The sequence below is a fragment of the Oncorhynchus nerka genome, linkage group LG26 (genome assembly GCF_034236695.1).
Source record: "Oncorhynchus nerka isolate Pitt River linkage group LG26, Oner_Uvic_2.0, whole genome shotgun sequence".
Taxonomy (NCBI): Eukaryota; Metazoa; Chordata; class Actinopteri; order Salmoniformes; family Salmonidae; genus Oncorhynchus; species Oncorhynchus nerka.
Genome location: NC_088421.1, coordinates 17,156,761 through 17,175,840, shown reverse-complemented (window position 1 = coordinate 17,175,840; position 19,080 = coordinate 17,156,761). Strand labels below are relative to the sequence as shown.

Sequence of the window (19,080 nt, the reverse complement as noted above, 5' to 3'; positions counted from 1 at the left end):
TAGTGTATTAACAAGGTTATAACAACTTTTATACCCATTCTTACAACTACTTCATGTTCATCTCACCACAATTATTCCAATGAGACATAGATTTGAGATGCAGTCAACTAGTAAAATGAGAAGGGGGCGCATCATTTAACGCCTACACATATACATGAAGACGTGAGGGAAACATAATCAAACTGACAAGCACCCCCTGGAACCCACACACTTTTCACAGAGTAAATTGGCACAGCATTTGGAGACTCCAGTGCACGAGTCTGTGGAGGAGAGCGCGCACCGACCGGATTACAGGAGACAGTTAGAAGGCAGCAGAGGACAACAAAGGATTCAAAAACAAAAGAGGAAAAAACTATAAAGATATGCAAAAATGTGTGATTAATGTTAAAGGAATAAGAGAGTGGAAACAGAACAGGATAGAACTATTGCCGAAAGGCAAGGCGTACAACAGAGACTCCTGGGGTTACACATCCTTCCTTCCAAAGAGTGCGTGGACTATTCAGAATTGAGGTTATAATTCAGAAGTGGATCGAAACAACAAGCAAGCTGCACAACATAATAACTTGTTGTTTTTAAGGTAAGCCTGGCCTATTTATACATTTTCCTAAATCATAACCTAAAATGCGTAAAGGTCCCCAGTGTCCAATACACATTAGAATGTCAAGACGTTTGTGGTGGGAAACAGGACTCACAGACTTCACCAAGTGAAAATGTATTACTATTCCATTTTCAGTCTTTAAAATGTATTTTCAAAAAGATCATCTACAAATAATGAAGGCTTGTTCTGAAACCAGTGAGAATCAAATGCCTCTTCTATTTCATGGTTCCTGGAACAGCTGTCCGGTCTCACCTGGGTATGCTACTATTGATAGGATGCGTAACCTTGGTTTAACTGAGTTTTTTTTTATAACTAGGCTAATAATTATCAAAGATACGTTTAAACTGGTCAGAGCAATATTTGAATTTATAATTGTGAACTTGGTTATTTGGATATCTCCTACTAAGTATTTGACAATAATACCTGCTCAAGACATTTGCATGAGACACTTATACACTACCATTCCCCATTAAAGTTTGTCCTTCCATCAATCTAGAGCTCAATGAGGCACTGCGTCACCCAGTCCATGATCATACACTGCAAGGAAACTGCTGTGTAGGGATATAGAGCAAACAGCTGCTTTATTATACAGTTCAATCTTATTTCATCTCTAGGGCATCCAGGAATCAGTCATAGTCACCTGCTGTTATGACAGTAAGACCTGCTCCTCTCTAGGCTCATTTAGTCTGTGTTCGAGGTCATCACAATGTTTTGTTCACAAACTGAGAGCGAATTAACCCAGGGTTTACAGACCCATTCACAATAATGGATGACGTCCAAATGTCAAAGCTACAGTAAATGTGTAAAGAGGAAAATGTCGATAAAGGATGGATCTGTCGAGTAGCCTACAGCACACCAGAGCAAAAAACAGCAGACGGAGACAGAGAGGGATATATAAATAAACAGGAGACGGGGACAGAGAGGGATATATAAATAAACAGGAGACGGGGACAGAGAGGGATATATAAATAAACAGGAGACGGGGACAGAGAGGGATATATAAATAAACAGGAGACGGGGACAGAGAGGGATATATAAATAAACAGGAGACGGGGACAGAGAGGGATATATAAATAAACAGGAGACGGGGACAGAGAGGGATATATAAATAAACAGGAGACGGGGACAGAGAGGGATATATAAATAAACAGGAGACGGGGACAGAGAGGGATATATAAATAAACAGGAGACGGGGACAGAGAGGGATATATAAATAAACAGGAGACGGGGACAGAGAGGGATATATAAATAAACAGGAGACGGGGACAGAGAGGGATATATAAATAAACAGGAGACGGGGACAGAGAGGGATATATAAATAAACAGGAGACGGGGACAGAGAGGGATATATAAATAAACAGGAGACGGGGACAGAGAGGGATATATAAATAAACAGGAGACGGGGACAGAGAGGGATATATAAATAAACAGGAGACGGGGACAGAGAGGGATATATAAATAAACAAGAGACGGGGACAGAGAGGGATATATAAATAAACAGGAGACGGGGACAGAGAGGGATATATAAATAAACAGGAGACGGGGACAGAGAGGAATATATAAATAAACAGGAGACGGGGACAGAGAGGGATATATAAATAAACAGGAGACGGGGACAGAGAGGGATATATAAATAAACAGGAGACGGGGACAGAGAGGGATATATAAATAAACAGGAGACGGGGACAGAGAGGGATATATAAATAAACAGGAGACGGGGACAGAGAGGGATATATAAATAAACAGCAGACAGGGACAGATATATAAATAAACAGGAGACAGGGACAGAGAGGGATATATAAATAAACAGGAGACGGGGACAGAGAGGGATATATAAATAAACAGGAGACAGGGACAGAGAGGGATATATAAATAAACAGGAGACGGGGACAGAGAGGGATATATAAATAAACAGGAGACAGGGACAGAGAGGGATATATAAATAAACAGGAGACGGGGACAGAGAGGGATATATAAATAAACAGGAGACGGGGACAGAGAGGGATATATAAATAAACAGGAGACGGGGACAGAGAGGGATATATAAATAAACAGGAGACGGGGACAGAGAGGGATATATAAATAAACAGGAGACGGGGACAGAGAGGGATATATAAATAAACAGGAGACGGGGACAGAGAGGGATATATAAATAAACAGGAGACGGGGACAGAGAGGGATATATAAATAAACAAGAGACGGGGACAGAGAGGGATATATAAATAAACAGGAGACGGGGACAGAGAGGGATATATAAATAAACAGGAGACAGGGACAGAGAGGGATATATAAATAAACAGGAGACGGGGACAGAGAGGAATATATAAATAAACAGGAGACGGGGACAGAGAGGGATATATAAATAAACAGGAGACGGGGACAGAGAGGGATATATAAATAAACAGGAGACGGGGACAGAGAGGGATATATAAATAAACAGGAGACGGGGACAGAGAGGGATATATAAATAAACAGGAGACGGGGACAGAGAGGGATATATAAATAAACAGCAGACAGGGACAGATATATAAATAAACAGGAGACAGGGACAGAGAGGGATATATAAATAAACAGGAGACGGGGACAGAGAGGGATATATAAATAAACAGGAGACAGGGACAGAGAGGGATATATAAATAAACAGGAGACGGGGACAGAGAGGGATATATAAATAAACAGGAGACAGGGACAGAGAGGGATATATAAATAAACAGGAGACGGGGACAGAGAGGGATATATAAATAAACAGGAGACGGGGACAGAGAGGGATATATAAATAAACAGGAGACGGGGACAGAGAGGGATATATAAATAAACAGGAGACGGGGACAGAGAGGGATATATAAATAAACAGGAGACAGGGACAGAGAGGGATATATATATAAACAGGAGACGGGGGACAGAGAGGGATATATATATAAACAGGAGACGGGGACAGAGAGGGATATATAAATAAACAGGAGACGGGGACAGAGAGGGATATATAAATAAACAGGAGACGGGGACAGGGAGGGATATATAAATAAACAGGAGACGGGGACAGAGAGGGATATATAAATAAACAGGAGACGGGGACAGAGAGGGATATATAAATAAACAGGAGACAGGGACAGAGAGGGATATATAAATAAACAGCAGACGGAGACAGAGAGGGATATATAAATAAACAGGAGACGGGGACAGAGAGGGATATATAAATAAACAGGAGACGGGGACAGAGAGGGATATATAAATAAACAGGAGACGGGGACAGAGAGGGATATATAAATAAACAGCAGACGGAGACAGAGAGGGATATATAAATAAACAGGAGAAGGGGACAGAGAGGGATATATAAATAAACAGGAGACGGGGACAGAGAGGGATATATAAATAAACAGGAGACGGGGACAGAGAGGGATATATAAATAAACAGGAGACGGGGACAGAGAGGGATATATAAATAAACAGGAGACGGGGACAGGGAGGGATATATAAATAAACACAGGGAGCAGAGGTTCAGGAAAGTTGGAGGAAAGTTGTAATGAAACAGATAATCCTACAGTTAACTCTGTGTGGCCAGGCGATCCTTACTGGTAAAACCCGCTTGTGATTCTGCATCTGTGTTCTAAAAACTGGGATTTAGCAACGATGAAACAAGTTATTATCTTTACAAAGCCAACACCACCTTACGTTTCCCATATAATTAGAATTTTCAGCACGTTTCTAAAACAAGATTTATACAGGTTAAAGTAATAGTACAATAGAAGTAGTAATAAAATGAACCAAGCAGAGAATTCATCCCATTTACCTGCAAAAATAATGACTTTGATCTACTTGGCCCTTCATTATGTAACACTTTCCTTGTTTAAACACACATTTGAAGCCATGCATGCAATGGTCGAGCTGACTGGGGTTGATCAATCACTACTGGGGCGGCAGGGTAGCCTAGTGGTTAGAGCATTGGACTAGTAACCGAAAGGTTGCAAGTTCAAATCCCCGAGCTGACAAGGTACAAAATCTGTCGTTCTTCCCCCGAACAGGCAGTTAACCCACTGTTCCTAGGCCGTCATTGAAAATAAGAATTTGTTCTTAACTGACTTGCCTAGTAAAATAAAGGTAAAACATTTTTTTTTTATTAAAAAAATTAAAACTTAGTAGGGGGCTGTTGTTGACTGACCCTAATTAGGGTACTCTACCCTAGCTGTAAACAGACAGAGAAGGTTCCAGATCGTTCAACATGATTGACACGCAGGGAGACAGGGATTGATCTGTTACAAATGAAGGGTGATGGGAATTCCTAGACTGTCAGATGTCATTTGGTCATGTTTCTTTGACACAGTGGCTCATGGAAGAATTTAAAAAAAAATTGTTCCACTTGTTGCATTGTAAAAATGATATCAGTAGACCTTCTTAGTGAAATCTCTGAGAGCCCAGACTGGATTGATCAACTGAATTTCAGGCTTGTTCGGGGAACTGACAAGATTAAAATAGTTTATTATGATCATAATCTAATTTGACCAGACAAGGTTTTGCATCTGAATGGATTCAGGAAATGTACCAAAGCCAGAGAAAATAAAGGTCATTCCCTTTATTAACTCATTCCCTCTGTACCTGCCAACATTAAGTACTGCTGTAACAGACTCTTATTAGCCACTTCATGTTTTATCATTCAGTTATACAATCCCAAACCCTGCGTCTGGTTTTAGAATAGCATGTTTTATCATTCAGTTATTCAATCCCAAACCCTGCGTCTGGTTTTAGAATAGCATGTTTTATCATTCAGTTATACAATCCCAAACCCTGCGTCTGGTTTTAGAATAGCATGTTTTATCATTCAGTTATACAATCCCAAACCCTGCGTCTGGTATTAGAATAGCATGTTTTATCATTCAGTTATACAATCCCAAACCCTGCGTCTGGTATTAGAATAGCATGTTTTATCATTCAGTTATACAATCCCAAACCCTGCGTCTGGTATTAGAATAGCATGTTTTATAATTCAGTTATACAATCCCAAACCCTGCGTCTGGTTTTAGAATAGCATGTTTTATCATTCAGTTATACAATCCCAAACCCTGCGTCTGGTATTAGAATAGCATGTTTTATCATTCAGTTATACAATCCCAAACCCTGCGTCTGGTTTTAGAATAGCATGTTTTATCATTCAGTTATACAATCCCAAACCCTGCGTCTGGTTTTAGAATAGCATGTTTTATAATTCAGTTATACAATCCCAAACCCTGCGTCTGGTATTAGAATAGCATGTTTTATAATTCAGTTATACAATCCCAAACCCTGCGTCTGGTATTAGAATAGCATGTTTTATCATTCAGTTATACAATCCCAAACCCTGCGTCTGGTTTTAGAATAGCATGTTTTATAATTCAGTTATACAATCCCAAACCCTGCGTCTGGTTTTAGAATAGCATGTTTTATCATTCAGTTATACAATCCCAAACCCTGCGTCTGGTTTTAGAATAGCATGTTTTATCATTCAGTTATACAATCCCAAACCCTGCGTCTGGTTTTAGAATAGCATGTTTTATAATTCAGTTATACAATCCCAAACCCTGCATCTGGTATTAGAATAGCATGTTTTATCATTCAGTTATACAATCCCAAACCCTGCGTCTGGTATTAGAATAGCATGTTTTATCATTCAGTTATACAATCCCAAACCCTGCGTCTGGTATTAGAATAGGATGTTTTATTATTCAGTTATACAATCCCAAACCCTGCGTCTGGTTTTAGAATAGCATGTTTTATAATTCAGTTATACAATCCCAAACCCTGCGTCTGGTATTAGAATAGCATGTTTTATCATTCAGTTATACAATCCCAAACCCTGCGTCTGGTATTAGAATAGCATGTTTTATCATTCAGTTATACAATCCCAAACCCTGTGTCTGGTATTAGAATAGGATGTTTTATTATTCAGTTATACAATCCCAAACCCTGCGTCTGGTTTTAGAATAGCATGTTTTATAATTCAGTTATACAATCCCAAACCCTGCGTCTGGTATTAGAATAGCATGTTTTATCATTCAGTTATACAATCCCAAACCCTGCGTCTGGTATTAGAATAGGATGTTTTATAATTCAGTTATACAATCCCAAACCCTGCATCTGGTTTTAGAATAGCATGTTTTATCATTCAGTTATACAATCCCAAACCCTGCGTCTGGTTTTAGAATAGCATGTTTTATAATTCAGTTATACAATCCCAAACCCTGCGTCTGGTTTTAGAATAGCATGTTTATCATTCAGTTATACAATCCCAAACCCTGCGTCTGGTATTAGAATAGCATGTTTCATCATTCAGTTATACAATCCCAAACCCTGCGTCTGGTTTTAGAATAGCATGTTTTATCATTCAGTTATACAATCCCAAACCCTGCGTCTGGTTTTAGAATAGCATGTTTTATAATTCAGTTATACAATCCCAAACCCTGCGTCTGGTTTTAGAATAGCATGTTTTATAATTCAGTTATACAATCCCAAACCCTGCGTCTGGTATTAGAATAGCATGTTTTATCATTCAGTTATACAATCCCAAACCCTGCGTCTGGTATTAGAATAGGATGTTTTATCATTCAGTTATACAATCCCAAACCCTGCGTCTGGTTTTAGAATAGCATGTTTTATCATTCAGTTATACAATCCCAAACCCTGCGTCTGGTTTTAGAATAGCATGTTTTATAATTCAGTTATACAATCCCAAACCCTGCGTCTGGTATTAGAATAGCATGTTTTATCATTCAGTTATACAATCCCAAACCCTGCGTCTGGTATTAGAATAGGATGTTTTATCATTCAGTTATACAATCCCAAACCCTGCGTCTGGTATTAGAATAGCATGTTTTATCATTCAGTTATACAATCCCAAACCCTGCGTCTGGTTTTAGAATAGCATGTTTTATCATTCAGTTATACAATCCCAAACCCTGCGTCTGGTTTTAGAATAGCATGTTTTATCATTCAGTTATACAATCCCAAACCCTGCGTCTGGTTTTAGAATAGCATGTTTTATAATTCAGTTATACAATCCCAAACACTGCGTCTGGTATTAGAATAGCATGTTTTATCATTCAGTTATACAATCCCAAACCCTACGTCTGGTATTAGAATAGGATGTTTTATCATTCAGTTATACAATCCCAAACCCTGCGTCTGGTTTTAGAATAGCATGTTTTATCATTCAGTTATACAATCCCAAACCCTGCGTCTGGTTTTAGAATAGCATGTTTTATCATTCAGTTATACAATCCCAAACCCTGCGTCTGGTTTTAGAATAGCATGTTTTATCATTCAGTTATACAATCCCAAACCCTGCGTCTGGTTTTAGAATAGCATGTTTTATCATTCAGTTATACAATCCCAAACCCTGCGTCTGGTATTAGAATAGCATGTTTTATCATTCAGTTATACAATCCCAAACCCTGCGTCTGGTATTAGAATAGCATGTTTTATCATTCAGTTATACAATCCCAAACCCTGCGTCTGGTTTTAGAATAGCATGTTTTATCATTCAGTTATACAATCCCAAACCCTGCGTCTGGTATTAGAATAGCATGTTTTATCATTCAGTTATACAATCCCAAACCCTGTGTCTGGTATTAGAATAGCATGTTTTATCATTCAGTTATACAATCCCAAACCCTGCGTCTGGTTTTAGAATAGCATGTTTTATCATTCAGTTATACAATCCCAAACCCTGCGTCTGGTATTAGAATAGCATGTTTTATCATTCAGTTATACAATCCCAAACCCTAAATCTGGTTTTAGAATAGCATGGGCTTTAACTGTAGCGTTTGAGAAAACAAGGAACTTGTGGTTGGGTCCACCTTTATTATTTTCTTGTTTTATTACTTTCCTTGTAGGCCTACATCCCATTGGTTTCTCATCAATAAATACAACAAAAAATCATAATGACAACAAGAAACACATCGCAACCGAACCCTACCCATTTTGAACAGCCATCGGTAGGCTCATACGCATACTGTTCCTTTTTATACATCTCAGAGAGGACTGCTTGGGCCCAGCTTGTGTATTATCTTCCTATGTGTTTGAGATATGTCTTGATGTGCAGTAAGAACCCATATGCCAAATGGTATGTAATCCTGCTCCAGTGATTAACCTGGGACAAGTATGACGTGGTTTAGGAGATGTCCTGTTGGCGTCGTCATCCTTCCACAACACTGTCCGCCACCAGCACCATCTCCCTCCTTTTCTTCTCTCTCTGTAAGGGATTAGTGGGAAATCTGAACCAGGTCACTCTATTTAGATCTGCCTTTCATATCACTTCTTTGAGACTAGAGATTAGGAGACTATTCATCTGTAATTTAAGAGATTATGGGTTAAGAATGGCCTTGCCAGACAAGTACACATAAAGATACAGTGAGGGAAGTCTCCCCTCCCCAGCCAACACACGCACGCACACACACACGCACGCACGCACGCACGCACGCACGCACGCACGCACGCACGCACGCACGCACGCACACACACACACACACACACACACACACACACACACACACACACACACACACACACACACACACACACACACACACACACACACACACACACACACACACCTCCTGCTCAAGGGGGATTAAGTATCTGTATCTGTGTTGTGTAACAAGGATTCTTATTTAGGCCTTCTCTCCCCAAAGTTCAGTCTTCCTATGCACTCATCATCTCCCTACACTGTGATGATGAGTGACTGTTAGATGTAATTTTGCTAAACCTCTGTGAATCAGTTTAAGATGTGTTCTGTTTAATCTTGAATCTTCCCCTCTCCGTGACTCATCCTGAAGAGCTCTTACTAGCCCCCTCCACCATGTCTCTAGTGGTTTTACCGATACGCTCCATCCCCCTCGCTTCACCACACAGTCACCCTCCAAATTCCACAATAAAGGGTTCCTATGGAAACCGCTCGCTGCTAATCACCTGCAAGCACTGCATCTGTACCTGTCTCATTTCAACTCCTGTAACCAAAAAGTGACCAGCGTCATGATTACTCCGACATTGACGGATGTGATCTTCAGTGTAATCATGTCCTCAGTTGATGTTGTCCTCCTGAACCAGAAGTACCTGTGGGAGAAGACACAACATAAGACCACTGGGAAGTGTGAAAAACATTGATAACAATCCTAATAATGTCACTGTATTGTACATTGTCTTGCAGACAATTCCATTGGCAACCATGTTTGGCTTTGTGGACTGTCACATACATCCTCACATCTGGCGGTTGATCTGTCAGGAAAACTGGCCCTTTCGTGCAAAGGTCTCAAATGATGTAGTTTCACAATGACACAAAACCTTTGCATGTTTTCACAAAATAAAGCTACAACTACTACCTTGATCTTGGATTTCTAAGTGTTATGTATCGTAGGTATTATGATGCAAGGATTATGAGAGGGATTTATTTTACATAGATAAGTAATGACAGAAACAACCCTGAGCCGTTTTCTAATATTACGTGACGTTAGGAAATTTGGTGATCATGGTGGAACCACGCTGTTTAGTTTCGTTGAAGTCTTTATTTAGCGTCGAAATGAAGTAATGACAGGTGTATTTTCAGTTGTGACATTGGCCTCTATAAAGAGACGAATAACACAATCAACCACAGAAGTGTATTGTCTCAGGACTGAACTCTTATTTGAAGATATACAGACCACCCTACCTTGTCACAACACAGCTGATTGGCTCAAACACATTAGGGAAAGAAATCCCACAAATTAACTTTTAACAAGGCACACCTGTTCATTGAAATGCATTTAAGGTGACTACCTCATAAAGCTGGTTGAGAGAATGCCAAGAGTGTGCAAAGCTGTCAGCAAGGCAAATGGTGGCTACTTTGAAGAATCTAAAATCTAAAATATTTTTGATTTGTTTAACACTTTTTTGCTTCCTACATGATTCGATGTGTTATTTCATTGTTTTGATGTCTTCTCTATTATTCTACAATGTAGAAAATAGTAAAAATAAAGAAAAACCCTTGAATGAGTAGGTATGTCCAAACTTTTGACTAGAACTGATTGTTTGTAACCCAAAAACCAGGTCACATCAAATCCTAGTTCTCTCAATAAAATGTCCTCACACTAAATCAGTTATGAATGTTGAGGGATAATTATCTAAATCTATGCAAAATGATATGGTGATGCACAGGTACAGATGTAGGATCTTAGTTTTATCATTATTATTTTGGCTGAGAATTTACCTGAGAAGCAGGAAATGTAGATGAGCTTTGTGATTTCATACATTCACTGAAAACCTACAGTTATATTAACAGTATTTCACTTTTCATGTAGTCTCACTTTGACCAGCTAATATCCTAACCACCGATCAAGCAACATTATGGACTAAATGTTTGAATAATTTTGCTGCAGGACTATTTTGCACTGACTATATAGGTCAAATTAATATCCCACACCTGTACTGTGTAGGAATCTTGGCAAAATGTCAAATCTTTCTCCCTGTAGTGGTCTTCACAGGGGGATGCTGTCCGTGCACACATTGACAGTTGCCATGCCGATACCAAATCTTTCGCAGTAGACTACTTGCCAGGGCGGAGTCCAGCCTCCCACCCTAATTATAGACCTACTGACCACCTGATGATCACTGGTGCCATGGGAACAGCACGGGCCAACAGGTGAGGATGCCATCAATGGATTATGTCATACCTGTGCCATACCCAGAAATGAAAGTACTACTAAAGTAATTTTGGGGATATTACTATTTATATTTTTACTTACATTTGTACTTTTACTTCACTACATTCCTAATGAAAATAATGTACTTTTTACTCTACACATGTTCCCTGACACCCCAAAGTACCGGTAACATTTTGAATGCTTAGCAGGACAGGATTTCAGACACTTATCAAGAGAACATCACTGGTCATCCCTCTGATCTTACAGACTCACTAAACACACATGCTTTAATTGTATGTCTGAGTGTTGGTCGCCCCTGGCGATACGTAAATAAATACAAACAAGAAAATGGTGCTGTCTGCTTTGCTTAATAGAAGGAATTTGAAATGATTTCTACTTTTACTTTTGATACTTATGTATATTTGAGCAACTACATTTACCTTTTATAGCTAAGTATATTTAAAACCAAATACTTTTAGACCTGAGAAAAGTAGTATTTTACTGGGTGATTATCTTGACTTTTACGCAAGTGTGACAATTGGGTACTTTTTCCATCACTGGTCATACCTTATGTCCCCAAAGCTGACAATGCTTCTCCTTATTTGTGTTATCACAGGGAAATGGACAACCTTAGCTCGCCAATGTACAGTTGAAGTCGGAAGTTTACATACACTTAGGTTGGAGTCAATAAAACTCGTTTTTCAACCACTCCACAAATTTCTTGTTAACAAACTATAGTTTTGGCAAGTCGGTTAGGACATCTACTTTGTGCATGACACAAGTCATTTTTCCAACAATTGTTTACAGACAGATTATTTCACTTATAATTCACTGTATCACAATTCCAGTGGGTCAGAAGTTTACATACACTAAGTTGACTGTGCCTTTAAACAGCTTGGAAAATTCCAGAAATTTATGTCATGGCTTTAGAAGCTTCTGATAGGTTAATTGACATAATTTGAGTCAATTTGAGGTGTACCTGTGGATGTATTTCAAGTGGGAAGCTTGTGGAAGGCTACTCGAAACGTTTGACCCAAGTTCAACAATTTAAAGGCAATGCTACCAAATACTAATTGAGTGTATGTAAACTTCTGACACACTGGGAATGCGATGAAAGAAATAAAAGCTGAAATAAATCGTTCTCTCTACTATTATTCTGACATTTCACATTCTTTAAATAAAGTGGTGATCCTAACTGACCTAAGACAGGGAATTGTTACTGGGATTAAATGTCAGGAATTGTGAAAAACTGAGTTTAAAGGTATTTGGCTAATGTGTATGTGAACTTCCGACTTCAAATGCACATAACTTCAATATCAAATGAATGGAACCAAAATAGTGCAAACATAAAAAATTCAATAAGTATATGGTTGAATATAGTTTCCTGATCAATGGAGCACTATAAATTGGTCAATATAATGTCTGTATGGCCCAGTCAACATAGGCTGTCAAGAGACTTGGCTCATGTATAATCCCTAAACCCGTGATGACCGCAATCCCTCTCACATAGCTAAACACAACTCACCTTCCCAGGTTATCCTCTCCAGAGGAGAGAGACAGGTCGGTCTGATCAATATTAAGAGGTTACCAGAGGTAGGTCAAATGGTCTTGAGGAAAGTGAGAAAGCATCATTTCATGCTACCTTTGCATTCAAGAAGGATACCCTTATAGGACTGTAATACATTTCTCATTCACAGCATATCCTTCCTAAGCGCAGTCTTAATGCATGAGAGAATGTGAGTCATACATTATGTCTCTCACACTGTGCAGAGTTGGCAAGCTATTCATAGTCACTGTGTCCTGTAGGGCACACTGGTAAGAACAGATAGCCCTATGAGACCACGGACACCTCAACCTCAACTCTTCCTGTTCTACACCCTCTCTCGAACCACTCACACATCTCTTGCATCACTCTGGTCAATTTTCTTATTTATCCACACTTTCCCCTTTTGTTAACCCAACAGGTACAGCTTCACAGCAACAGATGAGGAGGGCCTGAAAATCTCCACACTTGGGCTCCACAACGGCCACAGCTCGCCAAATAGCCGGTTCCCCTCCCCTAGTGGCACATCCGGAGGAGATAGGATATCAGGAGCCACAGGTCGTAGGATGAACAATTACAACGGAAAGATCTCTACTACAGGATCGAGCCAACTAAGAAGTCGCTTCGTCAAGAAAAATGGGCATTGCAACGTGGTGTTCTCTAACATGGAGGAGAAATCACAACGTTACCTGGCCGACATCTTTACCACCTGCGTGGACATCCGCTGGAGATACTTACTACTCCTCTTCTGCTCGACCTTCATGTCCTCCTGGATGTTTTTTGGAATAATCTTCTATTCAGTTTCCAGAGCCCATGGGGATTTTGATGAGCACCCTGGAATGAGTTCCTCTTCGGGGTTGGAAGGGAATGGGCTTGGGGTTGGTGAAGTTGAAGGGGTGCAGAAAAAGTGGCAGCCATGTCTCCTTCATGTGGAGGGCTTCGTCGGAGCATTCCTATTCTCCGTCGAGACCCAGACCACCATTGGTTATGGGTGGCGCTGTGTCACTGAGGAGTGCCCTGTGGCAGTGATCACAGTGGTGGTCCAGTCCATAGTGGGCTGCATCATTGACTCCTTCATGCTTGGTACAATCATGGTCAAAATGGCACGCCCTAAGAAGAGGAACCAGACCCTGCTGTTCTCGAAAAACGCTGTGATTTCCCTGCGCGATGGCAAGCTGTGCCTCATGTGGCGGGTGGGTAACCTGCGCAAGAGCCACATCGTGGAGGCCCATGTGCGGGCACAGCTCATTCGACCCTACGTCACGGCAGAGGGAGAGTTTATCCCTCTAGAGCAGAGGGATCTCAACGTAGGCTACGATGAAGGCATAGACAGACTCTTTCTGGTTTCTCCTCTGGTTATCGTCCATGAGATCGACGAGGACAGCCCCCTGTATACTGTGAGCCGGGCTGATCTGGAGTCGGATGACTTTGAGATCGTAGTGATCTTGGAGGGCATGGTGGAGGCCACCGCCATGACCACCCAGGCCCGCAGCTCCTATCTGGCCAAGGAGATCCTATGGGGGCATAGGTTTGAGCCTGTGATCTTTGAGGACCGAACCAAGTATCAGGTGGACTATGCTCGCTTCCACAAGACCTACGAGGTGCCCTCCACACCCCACTGCAGCGCCAAGGAGCTCAGTGAGATGGCCAGCCGGCCTGCCTCATCCGCCTCCTCCCACTCACTATTCCCAACCAGCCCCAGAATCACCCAGCACCTTGTAACCCCCCACTCCCCCAGCGACTTCTGCTATGAGAATGAGGTAGCACTGAGCTGTGGAGAGGACGAGGATGAACTGGATAGGCAAAAGGGAAAAGACAGGGAGGAGGAAAGGAGGAATTCAGTTTCTGTAGACTTTCATAATTTGTTTCAGGACACAGCCACAATGACATCCGGCAGCAACATGCTGTGTGTTTTGGACAATCAGATGGATTTTGACATTCTACAGACGACCATTACTCGTGATCCACTGACATATAAAAGTGAGTCAGGAATCTGAGGCAAAGGGATGGCATCCTCAGACCCTTCCCAACCCCTCCATTCATATAGTTGAAGTCGGAAGTTTACACACACTTAGAGTCATTAAAACTTGTTTTTCAACCACTCCACAAATTTCTTGCTAACAAACTATAGTTTTGGCAAGTCAGTTAGGACATCTTCTTTGTGCATGACACAAGTAATTTTTTCAACAATTGTTTATAGACAGATTATTTCACTTATAATTCACTGTATCACAATTCCAGTGGGTCAGAAGTTTACATACATTAAGTTGACTGTGCCTTTAAAAATTCCAGAAAATGATATCATGGCTTTAAAAGCTTCTGATGGGCTAATTGACATAATTTGAGTCAATTGGAGGTGTACCTGTGGATGTATTTCAAGGCCTACCTTCAAACTCAGTGCCTCTTTGCTTGACATTATGGGAAAATCTAAAGAAATCAGCCTCAGAATTGTTGGTGCATTCAAGTCTGGTTCATCCTTGGGAGCAATTTCCGAATGCCTGAAGGTACCACGTTCATCTGTACAAACAATAGTACGCAAGTATAAACATCATACCGCTCAGGAAGGAGATGAGTTCTGTCTCCTAGAAATGAACGTACATTGGTGCGAAAAGTGCAAATCAATCCCAGAACAACAGCAAAGAACCTTCTGAAGATGCTGGAGGAAACAGGTACATATGTCTCTATCTCCACAGTAAAAAATATATATATATCGACATAACCTGAAAGGCCACTCAGCAAGGAAGAAGCCACTGTTCCAAAACCGCCATAAAAAAGCCAGACTACAGTTTGCAACTACACATGGGGACAAAGATCGTACTTTTTGGAGAAATGTCCTCTGGTCTGATGAAACAAAAATAGAACTGTTTTCCCATAATGACTGTCGTTATGTTTGGAGGAAAAAGGGGGATGCTTGCAAGCCGAAGAACACCATCCTAACCATGAAGCACGGGGTGGCAGCATCATGTTGTGGGGGTGCTTTGCTGCCGGAGGGACTGGTACACTTCACAAAATAGATGGCATCATGAGGTTGGAAAATTAGGGGGATAAATTGAAGCAACATCTCAAGAATTCAGTCAGGAAGTTAAAGATTGGTCGCAAATGGGTCTTCCAAATGGACAATGACACCAAGCATACTTCCAAAGTTGTGGCAAAATGGCTTAAGGACAACAAAGTCAAGGTATTGGAGTGGCCATCACAAAGCCCTGACCTCAATCCTATAGAAAATGTGTGGGCAGAACTGAAAATGCGTGTGCGAGCAAGGAGGTCTACAAACCTGACTCAGTTACACCAGCTCTGTCAGGAGGAATGGGCTAAAAGTCCCCCAACTTATTGTGGGAAGCTTGTGGAAGGCTACTCGAAACGTTTGACCCAAGTTAAACAATTTAAAGGCAATGCTACCAAATACTAATTGAGTGTATGCAAACTTCTGACTCACTGGGAATGTGATGAAAGAAATAAAAGCTGAAAGAAATAATTATATCTGCTATTATTCTGACATTTCACATTCTTAAAATAAAGTGGTGTACCTAACTGACCTAAGACAGGGAATTTTTATTAGGATTAAATGTCAGAAATGTAAATGCTTAAATGTATTTGGCTAATGTGTATGTAAACTTCCGACATCAACTGTATATACCTACCTGTAGGTCTTGAAGTGAGGTCTTCCATTTGTTTTTTGCACGTTTTGCTCTGGATTTAGTACTAGATCTACACCCCTTTCGCCTTGCCAGCATTATTTTGTACTTTTACCTGAGCCCATGTTTTTGTTTGTGTAGAGAACCAAATGGGAGGCTGAGGTAGTGGTTCTACTCTGCACACCTCACCCATACGTGCACCTCAGTTGGGCTGTGGGACAGTCACCTAGAGAGATATTTACACATGAGATTGTATGAACGGGCGACTCTTTTAACGAGGTAATAGGAAAGGAACAGCAAGAGATGGACAGTTCCAGCAGAGAGCTGAGGATGAGACAAATAATGACTTGTTGAGACGTGTGCAATGATAAACAGACATTTGACCAAAGGAGCACTTCTGCTACAGAAACTGTCTCAGGAGGAAATGTGCAGGGAAGATACCCAGAATATTTGAGTGACATTCAAGTAGGTAGGTATGATGTTTATCTACACAGTCGTATTACGCCGTTTGTTTAATTTGGACATGATATTTTGATGTGGAATCAACCTCCAGTGTTCTGTAATGATAAAATGACTGGTGATATGACATGTGATATGAATCATACGTGGGTTCAAATACTATATCAACTCTCAGTTCAGCTGTGCAATATAACAGACAGGATAGTTTGCTGCTTTCTACTATTTGCACTATTGTTCTTCAGTCAAGTTTTCCTCTGAGCCTCTTTTCTCCCTAATTTACTCATTTACACACGTTGTTTTCATAGTGTCTTTAGCATAGATCAATGAATCATTTATCGGTTGTTACTGTGCGTAATAACAACAATACAATGACCAACGCAATCGTTAAATAATCATAGCTAAGGGTCTTAATGTCTGAAATCCAGTTCGTCATTTGCTGCAGAAAAGAACTAGGTGTTTTCATTCTCTAGAATCAGGTAGCTTTTTCTCACCTATTTATTCAAGCCTGGTTTTTGTGTTGCAAAAGGAGCATGAATGTGACATAATGGAAAGTCCCTCTCTTCAGTGTATATCAGTAGAGAACTTATCATGAGTTACTTATCTGGTCTCTCCTGTCACCTTAAAGACGTTTCCCGAGAGACACCTTTAGGGGAATCATCTGAAAGCAGTCGTCTTTAGAACGTAAGATCTCATAAAGGTTGATTCTAGAGAGACTGAATATAGAGACACCTTTAGGGGAATCATCTGAAAGCAGTCGTCTTTAGAACGTAAGATCTCATAAAGGTTGATTCTAGAGAGACTGAATATAGAGACACCTTTAGGGGAATCATCTGAAAGCTGTTCTCTTTAGAACGTGAGATCTCATAAAGGTTGATTCTAGAGAGACTGAATAGAGAGACACCTTTAGGGGAATCATCTGAAAGCTGTTGTCTTTAGAACGTGAGATCTCATAAAGGTTGATTCTAGAGAGACTGAATATAGAGACACCTTTAGGGGAATCATCTGAAAGCAGTCGTCTTTAGAACGTAAGATCTCATAAAGGTTGATTCTAGAGAGACTGAATAGAGAGACACCTTTAGGGGAATCATCTGAAAGCTGTTGTCTTTAGAACGTGAGATCTCATAAAGGTTGATTCTAGAGAGACTGAATAGAGAGACACCTTTAGGGGAATCATCTGAAAGCTGTTGTCTTTAGAACGTGAGATCTCATAAAGGTTGATTCTAGAGAGACTGAATAGAGAAACATCTTTGTATATTCCAAAGTGTCTATATTTCATCTCTTTCCCACGTCAAATATAAACAACGCTGTCTTGTTTGTTGGCATATGGTTTGTGTATGAAATGATTCATGAATCTCCTGCACCGTAGCTCCTATTGTGTGTAGTTGTCTGAATGATGCACATGTCCCTTTTGTCTGTCTCCTGCACTACACTGCACCTGTTTGTCTCTTCATCTTCACCCAACAACATTTTGTTCTTGAGTAACTTTCGCCATTTTTACATCTGCAAAATTGTTTGTGAGGATTATATCAACTTGAATGTGTGTGTGTGTGTGTGAGAGAGAGAGAGAGAGAGAGAGAGAGAGAGAGAAAGAGAGAGAGAGAGAGAGAGCACTGGGCATTCAGTATGACAGTAGGCTTTTCAAGTCAAAACTTGCACTTTTTCAAATAACCAGACCTTTGTGACAGTTGAGGCACATGGGAAACGTTGTTACCACAAAATGCAACTGCTACTTTATATTTTTACAATGAACGTACTGTGTTTGAGGGGTTGTGTGTACATGTCGATATGCTGCAGCAGCATGGAGTAAATGCTGAGCGATGACGGTGAGCAATCTTTATTATGCTACTATATCTGGTTTACAACTTGTGTTTGTAAAACAACTGTGTAATATTATTTCCTGAAATAATTGTGTTGATTTATCTCTGCCGCTCAGTCTCCCGGCTCGCACGTCTCTATTAACATGCCGTGCGTGGCGAAACAGAACAGACAAATTCCCTGAACAACACAAGCTTGAACAGCGAGTAAATCATAGAACGCACTTCATTCCTTGTGTGTACCTTCTGATGTTGAAAATAAATATGTATAATGTATGTTATTTGACTGTCTCTGTACATGTAGAATATGAACAATATTTGTGCCCTGACTAACAAACAGTTGAATGCAGAGGAGGAAGTCCAGGAAGTGAGGAGAGAATAAAGGGGT

The 19,080-nt window shown here is 40.4% G+C and overlaps 1 protein-coding gene and 1 long non-coding RNA gene across 2 annotated transcripts in view; one reads left to right on the top strand and one right to left on the bottom strand.

Annotated features, from left to right (window-relative positions):
• Positions 1–232: 232 nt before the first annotated feature.
• Positions 233–18,963, top strand: LOC115110507 (inward rectifier potassium channel 4-like). The gene is made up of 3 exons (XM_029636230.2): positions 233–577; positions 11,071–11,240; positions 13,206–18,963. Exons 2-3 carry the CDS (start codon positions 11,203–11,205, stop codon positions 14,779–14,781), a joined length of 1,614 nt encoding a protein of 537 aa, XP_029492090.1. The 5' UTR covers positions 233–577; positions 11,071–11,202; the 3' UTR covers positions 14,782–18,963.
• LOC115110508 (uncharacterized) overlaps positions 8,301–19,080 on the bottom strand; it is a 34,382-nt gene continuing 23,602 nt past the window's right edge. The window contains exons 2-3 of the long non-coding RNA XR_003860639.2: positions 9,557–9,679; positions 8,301–8,819 (exon numbers count right to left, since the gene is read on the bottom strand). This is a non-coding gene — a long non-coding RNA (uncharacterized LOC115110508). The remainder of the gene's footprint in view (positions 8,820–9,556; positions 9,680–19,080) is intronic.